At 42.0% G+C, this 13,756-nt stretch overlaps 1 protein-coding gene across 4 annotated transcripts in view; it reads right to left on the bottom strand.

Moving 5' to 3' along the window:
* LOC125901705 (partitioning defective 3 homolog) overlaps positions 1 to 13,756 on the bottom strand; it is a 288,080-nt gene that overhangs the window by 164,718 nt on the left and 109,606 nt on the right. For all 4 annotated transcript variants that reach the window (XM_049597558.1, XM_049597562.1, XM_049597559.1 and 1 more), the window contains exons 4-5: positions 12,072 to 12,259; positions 11,708 to 11,851 (exon numbers count right to left, since the gene is read on the bottom strand). In XM_049597558.1, the coding sequence (XP_049453515.1) occupies positions 11,708 to 11,851; positions 12,072 to 12,259 (332 nt within the window). The remainder of the gene's footprint in view (positions 1 to 11,707; positions 11,852 to 12,071; positions 12,260 to 13,756) is intronic.

Here is a 13,756-nt window from a genome sequence, read left to right as displayed (position 1 = left end):
AGGAATGCAAACCAAATAATCAATATGATTAATTCTTTAAGGGGAGTGTGCTGACACTTCTGTAAAACAATAGGCAACAGTTCATTAGGGTTTTAACTGACCTGTTGTTGTTTGACAATGTTTGGTCTTATCAACCGGTGCTAATTGGATTTGGCCTGTGCTAATATATGTTTTTAACTCTTTTTTTATGGACAATAAAGAAAATTAAATAAATTTACAGATGCAAATAATAGTTTGTCACATTGCCGGTGGGAGCTATACGCATTTTTTGTTTTAAAGCAGCATCAGACACTAAAACCCTGACTTAAAAAGGAATAAATCTAAACTATTTTAATGCTTTTTGGGCTAAATCTGGTTTTAGAATCCATGCAAGTTAAAGGCCTGATAATTATGATCCACATGCACAGAAAATTGAATCATCACACAAAACTAATCACTTCTTTTATATCACAGTAACAGATGTTTCAACAATATCCCATCTGCAAACTGATACATGATTTCCAGTGCTTTGGGTAAATGTTAGGGGTTCAGGTGTTGTGAAAACCAAACCTCTGATCCTCCAGATAAAGGGATATCTCTGACTGCGTCCTATTTGCAGGATTTCATTGTCAGAGCACAGCAGGCCTCAATAATCAGCTCTATCCCTCTCCTGCCAGATCCCTCTGATTCTCCTCTGATAACAGCTGACACCTGCTGTTGTCATCCTTCTTCTCTGTCTTTGATCGTTTTATGGACCTCTGATAAACTCCTCCGCAAAACACTCTCTCCTCACTCTCTCATCTCCTTTTCACCAGCCAATATCTCCATTTCTTGTTCGTTCTCTCTGCGCTAATGACAAACCCACAGAGCGCAGCGGGTTTATAAAACTGAGATTCTAATCTTTGAATCCTCACTGTATGTGTTTCTAACCTTGCCTGTACCTCCAGAGGTGGATTAAGTTTGAGAAAGACCCACCATCTGTTCAACCTGATCAGGTCTATTTTAGGTGTAATTAGATCTTGGTAGCAGGTGATGAACAGAAAACCATGTGCTCGTTTGGAAAGTCCTGACGGCAGGTTGCACCCCGAGGTGGATATCCCCTCTGGGGGAAACTGCAAAGCCTCAAGAGGAGGAGAGCTGTCTTTCATCTTCCCTCCATCTCTCTGTTCCTGCTCTCTCACCCTGTCCCTCCCAGCTGGAAGGGATCTGGGCTCCCACAGCTCTCTGTCATATTAAAAGCAAAAGATCAAAGGCGACGAGGAGCGCAGGAGAACAGGAGGGAGAGAGATGGAGAGAAATGAGAGGAATAAAAACAAAGGAGGCCATACGAGGTGGTGACGTGAAGAGCAAAGAGAAAAGGGAGGATCGATAGAAGAGACAGGGAGTACAATGGAGAGGAAAGGACAGACAGCAAGTTAGACGGAAAATATTTTATAACTTATGATGTAGAGGCTGAATGCTAAATTTACGCTGAACGTCTAAAAGTATTTGTATTTGATTGAAGCAGAGAAGAGGGTTTTAAGAAAGTATGTGAATATGTTTGATTAATGGTAAGATTTGGTACCAAAACCAGGGACCAATTCCTATACGTCAGGCATGTAATGGAAAAGTACCTCATTGCCTCACTAGTGCCTCATTTTGGTGCCAGATTGTGAACGTAGCGAGGAAAAAAGAGGGAGATACAGCACAAGTTTCTCTGTTTCGGTGTCATCTGATGATTAGAGGGAGAGGTGTTAGCCCTGAAGTTAGCGAGCAAAGTTAGCCTCCTTTAAGGTTGACTGTGAAGTGGGACCAGCTATTGTCATTGCCATGACAGAAACCCTCTTGCTTCGAATCCAGGGTGGGGGGTTCGAGCCCCAGGGTGCTGAGTTTGCATGTTCTCCCCGAGTCAGCGTGGGCTTCCTCCCACAGTCCAAAGACATGTAGGTTAATCGGTGACTCTGAATTGCCCGTAGGTGTGAATGTGAGTGTGAATGGTTGTCTGTCTCTGTAGCCCTTTTTAAACAGGAATTGCGCAAATTTGCAGGAAAGCCCAATCAGTCTTTTTTCAGCATTGGCAGTATAAAAACAAAATCGGGGAGCGCGGCAAAATGCCGCCTACCTACTTTTGTTTATACAGAATGTGCCTTTTTCAGGGCAATGGGGGGCGTGAGCAAGTAACAAAACGTGTAGCTCAGTGTGTGATGTAAACAGTGACGTGGAAGGGAAGCCGCGGCTGGTCAGTCATTCGGCGATTCTCTCGTAAGTCGGCCCGTCCTTCACCGTTCCTGTCGTCTGACGGTTAATGGCTTCTTCGTTTGCGAGGGCAAGAAGGGCGTGCAATTCCTTGTCTGCCCAGTTGCTCATCTTTACAGTGTCTGTCAGGTTTACGTTTCCCTCTTGCTACTAGCTGCTTGCTAATTCCTGCTATCAGCTGTTTATCCACCGCCAGTGGCTCGCACGTGCGGCGTCATCAACAGCTCCTCCCACAAGTCTTCAACAGGTCCTCCTGTGGCAGAAGGCCGCCTCGTTCCATTTATTCCAAAAAGGTTCTGCCAATATGACTACCCTACGAGGCGGAAAATTGGGCACCATGGATCAACTCGCCAATTCGGCTCTGTGTGTCTAAATGCTCGCAGCTTGCCGGTAAAACGGCCCAACATTCGCGGTAAATTGGGCAGTGAAAAGGGGTTTAAGTGTCAGCCCTGCGACAGTCTGGCACCCTGTCCAGGGTGTACCCCGCCTCTCGCCCAATGTCAGCCGGGATGGACTCCAACCCCCCCCCACCAACCCAGCCAGGATAAACGGTTAGGGAAAATGAATTAATGGATGTATTACTGTAATTGTTATTTAATGTTAAATTATTGTAGTTGGACCAGTAGTAGTAGTTGAAATTAAAATTTATTGTTTAATTTCAAGTTCAAATTTGCCTCTGCATTTAAAATAAAGACATTCTTTGATGATGTTGACCATTGTTTTGTGCCTTACTTCTTTTTAAGTATCACTTCAGACTGCGTTAAGGTACCAATTATGTCTCAAAAGTATTATTTCAGCACTGATATCAGTAAAAAACCCAAACAATACCCAGCCCTAATCAACAGCGACTGGAAAGTAAATCAAGGAAATTATATTTGATACGTAAGAGTCACATCAGACTCATCAGACAAAAAAACTCAAATGAACGCAATGTTGGAAGTCTGAAATCATTTACATGTGGTTTAAAGGTTTTAATTAGATGCTTGTTCTTCTGCCATGTATTAAATGTCTTAATAATAGAAATAATCTGAGCTCTTACCACGATACCAAGACTTGCAGTACTGAGAGGTGAGAAAAGGGGGCAAAGGTGAGCGATGAAAGCAGAAGATAGAGTTAGTTAAACACAGAGCAAAGAGTAAAGAGTGACTATTACTTGCATGTATAATCCTGAGAAGGAGAGCTTTGTAATAAAGAGAAAGACAGAAAAGGGTGACAAAGCGAGGGATACACTAATAAGATTCACAGAAACATATTACAGACGGAAAAGTGGGAGGAAAAGAGAGTAGGAGTCAGACTAAAGGCTCATAATAGCAAGGTGGCTGCAGATTAACACTGAACTGTTCTCACATCTGCATGTACTAACACACACCTACTGTATTTATCTGTACACCCATTCACACCACACTCACATAGAGTACAGAAACAGAAGGACAAAACACACAAGCGCACACACACACACACACACACACACCCTTACTCTCTTCGATCTAAGCTCCACAGCAGCACCTACTGGTCATTTGTTCAGAATATTCTGTGATCCTGCTGCTTTGAAAGAAGTGGACTGTTCAGTTTCATCCGTCTTATTAGCACCCAAACACACACACATGCACCAACACACACACAGGCACCCACAGATATCTTGAACCTTCACATAGAAAATGCTACGTATGTGTACACACCTGCACACAATGAAGAAACAATTCACACACTCATTTATTCACATTTACGCTCAACAAAACATGCAGGTTTGGGTGCGCATTATGCATGCACATACGAACACGCGCTCCACGCCGAGTCTGAGGTGATTTATGAGTATACGGCTCAGGTTTGCATGATTTATCCTGCTAAAGCTGCTCTGTGCACCTGAGGGACTCAACTCTCCACTACATACACTGCATGGAGGCTTGTTAGTTAGGAAGCGCTGGAGAAAGGTGTGTGTGTGCGTGTGTGCACTTACATGGTCTCGAAGATTTGTTTTGGTGCATACACTTACTGCGTAATCATGTGTTTATTTTGCGTGTACGTGTGCACACCCGCTTGTTCATTTTGGTCTAAGTATGCTTTGAAATGCAGGGTATGCATAATAAATGTGTGTGTGTCTCTCTCTTTCTGTGTTAAGGACATCCTGCGGTGTGTTCAGGAGTGTGTGTGTCTCTGTATGTGTGAAAAAGCTTGTATCATTGTTTCCATGTGATACATAGATGTTTTATCACACTAGCTGTTGTGTTAACGTGTGCATGCAAAGTGGTTGCCTGCGAATACGCTCACAGTGCACACATGCATATGTCAGCATTAACACTCCTGCACAGGTATGGAGGTGTGTGTGTGTGTGTGTGTGTGTGCGTGTGTGCTGACCTGCCTTCAGTATGTCTGTGTAACAACGTCCCCAGTGAGTTGTGTGAAGCCTCCATCCCACCACGAAAGATAACTCAACTCTCCCTCAGCAGTCTAATGGCTGAGGACACACAGTAGCATCACAAACACACACTGACACAAACCAAGGTTGCGTTCACTATGATACACACACACTGTACATACTGAATGCTAACACTGTCACTGAGGTGAAAAGCCTGGACTCCAGTAAGTTATAATAATGAACTGCACCAACCCAGTTTGATGAGATCTGCACTTTAAAGGTGCTAACTGGAAAATAATGTATAAAGTTATGAGTCATTTTAGGTCTTTCAAAGGTTACGCTGCTTAAAGGTCCAGTGTGAATGATTCAGTAGCATCTAGTCAGGTTGCAGAAGTGACAGGCCCTTTTTAGAGCCACTGCTTGGTTTGCCCGTTTTGGGTACTGTAGACACAACATGGCTGACGTTTGCAGACATTAACGGCTCATTCTAAGGTAACAAAAGCCCAACAATTCTGATTTTTAGGTGATTATACACTAACAAAAACATAGTTATGAATATTTTATAACATGTCTGCCAATAGATGCCTCTTAATCCTATACACAGGACCTTTAAATCTTAAAAATTCCCTCATAAAGTGACTGTATTGGTACATGCATGGGAAGCATCTGATCTTTGGGAAACATTTTCGTTGCGAGGATGGCCTTGTAGATTTTTCAACAATCTCACTTGTCAATCACTTTGTGTGTTCACTGCTGTGACATTTGTTACTTTTGGCTTTTCAGCTGACACAAAATTGACTTTCCGTTTACGGCGCTCTTTTGTCTCCTCAGTCATGGTTCAGTAGCTACAGCTTTTCATAGCAGCAACCAGTTCTTCTACCCTTTCAACAAACTGCTGCCGCTTAAAACTCGAAATGCATCACTTTCTGTTAAGCATTAGAGACTTGCATTCAAAATCTATCACCACTTTTAAATCCCGCAAAGTCTTTACAATTGCATTTGAGTAAGTTATTAATATAACTATGATTCTTGTTTAATCACGTCTAAATGTTATTACTTAAAAACATCTCTGCTCTATAAATAAACTGACCTGACTATAAAAGCCCAGGTAGAAATTTTGTCAATCAGCTCTAAGATGTGTGGTATACACACATCTTAGAGCTGAGATGTGTGGTATACACATTTTGCAAAAGGCAGTACATAAAGGTTTGTCCATCTACAAACATAAATGAAACTGCTGCATATTTCTTGTTTAAAGGAGATACTAGGCCGTCTACAAAAAAACTGTAAGAATGCTGTTGTGTTCGAGATTCTACATTTAGTTTGGTTTCAATTTTTTGCATCACTCATGAAGCAGGAAAAATGCTGGAAAAATCCAATTATTAATGACACAAAGATCATAAATCCATCTTTGTTTGGACACATACATTGTTGTGTGTGCTTGAGTTTGACAGCATGTGTGTGTGTTTGTAATGCTGTAAGAGGGTCCAGGTCCTCTGTGTTAATGATGTCTGGCTGCAGCTCCAGGTATCAGCAATAGAAGTGTTGTCAGGCCTCAGGGGAAGACCTGCAGGCGTGATGTGAATATACACACACACAAACCCACTGGTGTTGTGTGAAAACTGTGTATCTTAACTTTTTAAATTTTCATGGATTACAGAAAGCAGGCTTGCTTTAAGCATTGTTAACACGTAAGTGGAGTCTTTGAAGGCTTTTTGAAGCCTAAGAATGTGAAAAATATAGTATTCTTCATCTATAAAGGTGTATGGTCATACTCAAACAACATCAAATTGGTGGTTTTCACTGGACAGAACACACACATACATAAAATAACAGATCCACATGCATGTATCTACACTAACAAAACAAACAAACAGAGGAGATGACTAGATGGAGCAGATTCAGTGTGTGTGTTGTGCATGAGGTTCAGCTGTCCACGCTCACACTGAAGGAGGCTCAGCGGCTTGTGCCTTTTCTTCTTAATTGGTTGATTTGCAACCAAGTCTATGGCTGCCTGCATTTCTGACACATGCTCATAGCTGACATGCAAAACACACACAGCCAAAGTCACAAATGCATACACACACACACACACACACACACACACACACTCATGGGTGCCACAGACACATTCATGGATGGGCACACAAACACACACAGTCAAACAAACACACACACACACAGATGCATAAATGCCCTCATGACTCATAAACACACACACACACACACACACACACACACACAGTGCAGACCTTTATTTTCTACGCAGCTTCAGCACCTCCAAACAGCTCTCATTAATACACACTCGACTGACAGCTCACTGTTGCCATGGCGACCCCCTACCTGTTGCCAAAGGGGGGGGCTTGGAGTTTAGGGGCTTGTGAACGCAGCTCAAAACTATCGCAGTTCAATTTTCGCTGTGTGTCAGGGAGCCGCCGGTGCTGCTGCAGGCACGCACAATTACCCACTTGGGAACGGAGAATAGTTTCATTCATTTCAATGAGATTCAATCTGGCTCACTTCAGTGCCAAGCAATGCCACGTTTTGCAGGTTTTGTTATGAGAGAAGCCGAAATTCTCCACAGGAGTAAAATAGGCCTACTTCATTATGTGACGCTCTATTCTAATTCCTCTCTTCATTTCATACTCTTCTGTCCCATGTTATTCATTCTAGGAAGATAAGATGAGACTAACTTGAGGAAATTGTTCATTCATCATTCCGTGCCGCTCTATTCTAATTAAATCACTGCATATTCTATTCTTGCTTTGCTATTTTTCATTCCCATACCATGCTATTCTGCACTCTTAACAAAGCTTTCATATACTACTGGAAAATGGCTCTCTGGGCTAATTGTGTCGGAGGAGAATTCCTTTTGGTTCTGTAATGAACTGTAGGTTTAGAATGTATGCGGAGGCTGTATGGCCATTAAAGATGCATGAAATGCCCCAGATTAGCTCTATTAACAGAATTTACTGCAGATCAGACTCGATGCTTTGTTTTTATTTGCTACCTTATTTAACTTTATCTCAAAGTGCAACCTTTGTTCCCAGAATGTGTTTACTGCTTCTGCCTCCAGAACCCGTACAATTTTAAAGCTTAAAATCTCACATGATAACTCTAAGTCATATATTTTTCATCGTGCTGAGACAGTAAGTCGATCGCTTGATTAGGTAATTGACAGAATATCAATTAAAATATATTTAAACTATTCGGATATAGTAAATGCACTTAATGCAAATATTTTTTTCCTTACAAAAGTAGAAAACCAACACCTCACCCTGGGCTCTGGCAATTATTAGTATTTTTTTTTTTTGTTGACATTTTATACATCTTACATACCAAACAATTAATTAGTAACTACAAGAAAAGAATCAGTAGATCTATTGTTGAGAAAATTAATTGCTAGTTACAACACTTATTTCTTATTTACAACCCTGGGTCACTGCAGATGTTTCAAAACATAAAAAATAAATTTTTCTTCTTGTGGAATGAGTTGTGTTACATAAGTAAAGTTTTGCATTTTAAATGCTGCAACAGTTAGTATGAAAAAAAAAGCTGGACCGTGTAACTCTGCAGCATCAGATTACATCTCCAGACATGTCATCACTAAGCCACAGAAATATATCTGGCTTTATGATTTAAGTGGTCAGTGTGTGGTAAGAATTGGTGGATTTCTGTACACAATATGAGCAAAGAGTCTCCTTTGACTAGTTCTGTAATCGACTTCAGTCCAACAAAATAAAACATAGTGACAAGTCAGGTTATTTGACCATCATGGCAACAGAATAACATCGACAAGAGTAATCAAATGCACTGAGAACGTATTATAACAACAACAATCTTCAGTGGATACTAACTGAGCTTTGCTTCTAACAAAAGATATTTTTCTTATTTCTGGTGTATCTTAGCTGTTCTGTCATTTGATTATCTAGACTGGAACAAAAGCAAAGCTTCTCTCATCACAGCAGAGTTGCAACATCCTTCCTGGAACAAAGTCAGCTAAGTGGGGCTTAAATCAACCTGACATAAAACAGTGTGACAGCGAGCAGCGAGATACTGTACACAAGGCTGACCAACAACAGCCCGTGAGACCTCAAACTACAGTCGGTGTGTGTGTTTATGTGTGTGTGTCGATGATAAGAAGGAATACAATGGTGCAACTTGGATTCAGAGTATCTGGCTGAGTCATTTTATGTGCAGTCACACATATATCTGCAAACACACATACTCAAGACCTTCACACTTATGAAGCAAGAACACAAAATGTGATACTCCATCATTAATCTGTCTCTCACCATCACACAGTAGTGGTTCCCCTATGTGCATTTAGCAGCAGGACACCTAAAATCTTCCAAAACGCAATTAATTTGCTCTCTCTATTGCTCTGATTGATCGGCCACCAATCATTATTGGCCGATATTAATTCTATATGGCTTGAAGGCCGATCAGATGACGCAAAACATGCAAGACAATTTCTCTCTGCAACGCTAAAATAGCTTCACTGGTGTGGCGGTTCTGACAAACTGAAACTCACACTGAACATTCACTAACCAGAAGTCCAGCTCACCTGCCCGTCCTGAGTGCAGACACACAGTCTCTCTCTCCTCACATGCCACACACACACACCACACTGAACACTTCTGTAGAGGTTGAGATACACTCCACTGTTTTCAGACAGTGTTTACATTGAACTTTGTTTTGTCCTGCACTGTGCCCACTTGAAAGCATGGCATCTTTATGTGTCCCAGCTCTTTCTCATCTGCATTGTAACAGGTTTTGGACACAATTTTTATGTAGGCAACTTGTATCCGTGTTATACTTTCAATTTCAATTCAAACAGTAGATGTCAAATGTTACATCTGCCCCAATGTGCAGAAGTGACTGCAACAGCATATGAGGCATCAGAAGCATTTTATCGAACATAAATCCACATCTACAGTTGTGTACAAATGCGTGTCTAAAGCCCTTCTTGTATCAGCAGATGTATCTTTCAGCAATGCAAAATAAAAGTCAAGCACTCAAGCACCACTGCTTGAAAAGAATCCTAGGGGAAACACTGCACAGAGAAAGGCAGCATCAAATAAGTAGACACACACAAGGCCACAAGGATTGATGTAGCTCTTCAAGTCATAGTGAGGGCTGTCAGCTGAACGAGCGGATGGTGGGGAACATACGTGTGTCTGTGTATGCGTGTATAGGGGGGTGTGTGTGTGTGTGTAGAGGAGGGCAGATGGCCTTCAGCTGGTCATTAATACCAACTACACCATCCTGCAGTGACCTCTACCACTTAACCCCCTTCATACTAAAACCTGTTGTAAGACAGATGAGGAAAATGGCGCAGCTCTACACTCTTGATGGATGGTGAGAACTCTTTGTACATTTAACCCTTCGATGGAAGAAACTGTTTGCAAAAGAACTTACATGAGGACAAAAATAGAAATAAGTTTGAGTGAGATGGCACGTAGAAGAGTCACTAAGTGCCTGAGATGATAAATCAAAAGCTACTATACTGTAATTTTGCATGTTTAAAACAGTACTTTAAAGACAGAGGATGTCAGGTTGCGCTGAGCTTCACAGGTGACTTCGAAGAATTAGCACCATGAAAACCAACTGACAAGTGACCTTGTGCATTACATTAATAGCTGCACTTAAACACCACTTAAAGACTTCAGTGAAAAGTCAGCTGGCTGTCAACATGTATGTACATTCTGTGGCTGCATAAGAAAAAATAGCTTGTGTGTAATCTGAATCATAAGAAAACAGGCAGAGACAAAATAAATTTGCGAACCATTTTCACACCACTGTGAATCAAATAAAACAGTACTGTCATATGCTTGAATACAAATTAAAAATATGTGTGAGTGCAAAATTGAAACTGGCACTGTAAGATTGTGCTTTGCTTTGCACCAGCGTATTTAGTCCAGAGCATTTTGCTTGTGCAAGAGGGACAGAAGAGGCGAAAAATGGCACAAAATAAATGAAATCAGTCAGACAAAAGTCTGACTGACTGCTACCAACATGGATCAGCATGCTGAATCAGACAAGCAGTCTGTGAAAAGGGCATTAATGGTGCTAAACACACCGCAAAAACTGCAGGTGATGGCCTGTCACACGCAGCCCAAGGGTATCAAACAACTAACTGTTGTCTAAAGGCATCAGGGCTCTAAGCTTGCATGCGTTCAACTTCAGATTATTATCTCAACAGTTCACTTACACAACTCCACTTCACTCAACCTAGAGAGTAATGCAGATGTCTAACCACAGCATATACACATGTTGGATAAACAAACCCAACAGCCCATAAAAAGATAAGATAGGGACTGGACTGTCAGTGTGTATGCACGCTCATTCACATAACATAGTGCTTCATGTTTATTTAACAACACTACACAAGTGAAAAAATATATTTTTGTAATACAACCTTTGCAAAGACCAAAACTGAATGATGCAAGTGGTTCATGACATGTTATCATATCATTCTTTGGTGTGCACGACCCCGGTGGGAGCACAGCCCCGAGCCCTGGCAACCTCCTACATATCCACTTAAACAGGACCATATGTACTGTATGTGGCTTATGTTATTTACTGTGTCAACATTCTGTTATTCCTTCTTCCATGACTTATGTGGCATTGTGGATTTATGGTGGAAATTCCTCACTTTTTAACCTCGACGCTGAGGGCCAGGGGGAGTGACAGAACTGGGACGGGCTCTGGACTGGATCTCGGCCACTCAGACGGGCTTTCACAGAGCTTAGGGCTGACGGACTGTGGAGGGTGAGACCGGCTGTAAATCTCTGGATGCTGTAATGCTGAAGGTATCAGGTGTTGACTGCGTGTCCAGTCATATAACAGAGACATGCAGTGTGTAATGATGTCATCAATACTACTTTCTATAGTATTTTTAATTTTAATGGGAGGTGTTTTATTATATGTTGTACCCATCTCCCTACAGACTTGTTTTATCCAGCAGCATAGGAAGTTCTTGAACTCTGGCGCTCTGGCAAATGTGATGGTGAAAAACCATCTCGTGGTACTGCGAGGCACGACATGACAGCATCATCACTACAGCACAGGTCTGTCTAATGTGTCTGCCCTTAAGTGTACTCATGTTTTCACAGCTACTGAACATGGTCCTACCTGTTCCTGTCTCTCAAGCCAGCGGTCCACCATGGGGTGATTGGCGCTGAGTGACGAGCGGGCCGTCTCTCTCTGAAACTCTCTCTGATTGGCCCATGTCCCTGCATCCCGCGGCAGACTGCGGTACGTTTCCATACCTTTGCCCTGCGAAGACACAAAAAACAAAGGTGTTTGAAGAATATTGTTGTTGTATAATATATCACATTTCATTGACTGAAAAATTAAGGAAATGCTTTTTTCCCAAACCAGATATATAAAAGCCCTCAGCTGTTGAAAGTGTATTTCACTCATAACAATCTAATCATTTTGATTGAGCGCTTTGTTATTAAACAGCGTTCTCTGTGTTTGACACCCAGCCACCTACCTTCCTCTCGAGGCTGTTGGTGCCAGGGGAGTGGCGAGCTTTCAGGAAGCCGGCGGTGGTGGACCAACGGGTTGGGTTCTTCCTTGATGGAGGCTCTTCTGTTTGTACCCGGGACTCGCCGCTACTAAACGGCCCGTTGATGGTCAGCAGGGCAGGGTCGCTGCTGCGTCGGACATGGAGGGGCATATCTGAGACACAGGAAAGACAGTGAGGGTGTTACAGCAATACTTTTGGCAATTAATGTAATGAAAACCATGCTCCTTGCTGTACTTGATAAGACTTGAGAAAGAGATTTAATATTATGTTTAGAGATGATTGATGTAAACAGGCTGGAACAAATTGTGTTCCCCAAACATTGTGGCCCAATAAAGGCAATTAATCACTGAGATTCCATTATCATCCCATTGTGGAATAATCTGATTTGTCACTAAAAGTCTAATCAGGCAGCTCTAGTTTCTACTTTACTGCCAGAGTATCACCGAGCAGCAGACACTGTGTGGGAACAACAATATGAGGAAGAGCCTATTGAGAAACACCACTGTAAGTGGATGCCTTCCATTAAAACTCTTCACTCTGTTTAAAAGTTGCGGTGCGTGGGAAGTGGGCCAAGGTCCAAATAACAACTCCAACAAGGGCAGCGCGCACAAAACACCACAGCCTGTGCCTGTACACAAGACATGATGTTATGACATTAAAAATCTCCCACTTTTAGACCTCTCCAAAATCCAACAGGCAGGTCTGATTGGCTGATACGCACCCAGCGGACTACACAAGAGAGATGGAGTGTAAACGAAAAAGGAAAAATTGTTTAAAATGCTGGTATTCTTCAGATGACAATGCCAAGTGTCATGTTCCCATGTTCTCTTCCAGGATGTTCTGCTCCTCAAACACGGTCAGATGTTTTGGGATGGTGGCGTGTGTTCATACAGGAAGTACTTTAATCTGTCCAAAGAGAGCACTGTGTGTCTCAGTCAACAGTTGTGTGATTCTGTGTGTATTGTGAGACTGAGTGCATGACAAGATGAAGCTTGTCCATCTGTGTGTGTGTCCCTGTTTATGTGTCTATACTCTCTGATAAACAGATGATGTTTAGGGTCAGTGTGTGTTTGAACACTTAATACGTTTGTTTAGAGGTATGTGCATTTATGCAAACTGAAGTGGCTTTGTGTATGTTATCATTGTGTGTGTGTGTGTGTGTGTGTATGTGTGTGTTTGTGTGTACACTCATACACTTGGCTGACTGGCGTTGTTGGGTCACCCAGAGCGTGGGACTTAAACAGCTCTGAGCTGTGGGAGGCAGCAGCAATCTGGAAGATGGAGTTCAGGAGGGGACAGAGTGCAGGCTGTCCTGACAAGTTGTCTCAACACCACGCAAACTACAACTCCCAGGAGGCTAAACTATACTGACGAGTCCTGGTAGCAATCCAACACCATACACTGATTCTTTCAACTTTAAACTGTGTACTGATCAGCACAGTGTACAGTTTTGACAGTTCGGTTTGTAGGAGATGCTTGTTTCTGATTGAGTTACACAAGTCTTCTTGTTTTCCGAAATGCTGAAAGTTCAATAAAACCTTAGAAAACTATTTTGAAAGTTGTCTTCTTTCTCTACGGTTATCTTAAATTCTTCCACCTTGATGCAACCTATTTCGATAATGTCTTGCATTGTGGCCAACAGATAAATA

This window comes from Epinephelus fuscoguttatus, linkage group LG15, assembly GCF_011397635.1.
Source record: "Epinephelus fuscoguttatus linkage group LG15, E.fuscoguttatus.final_Chr_v1".
NCBI lineage: Eukaryota > Metazoa > Chordata > Actinopteri > Perciformes > Serranidae > Epinephelus > Epinephelus fuscoguttatus.
This window is presented reverse-complemented; position numbering and strand designations above follow the sequence as displayed.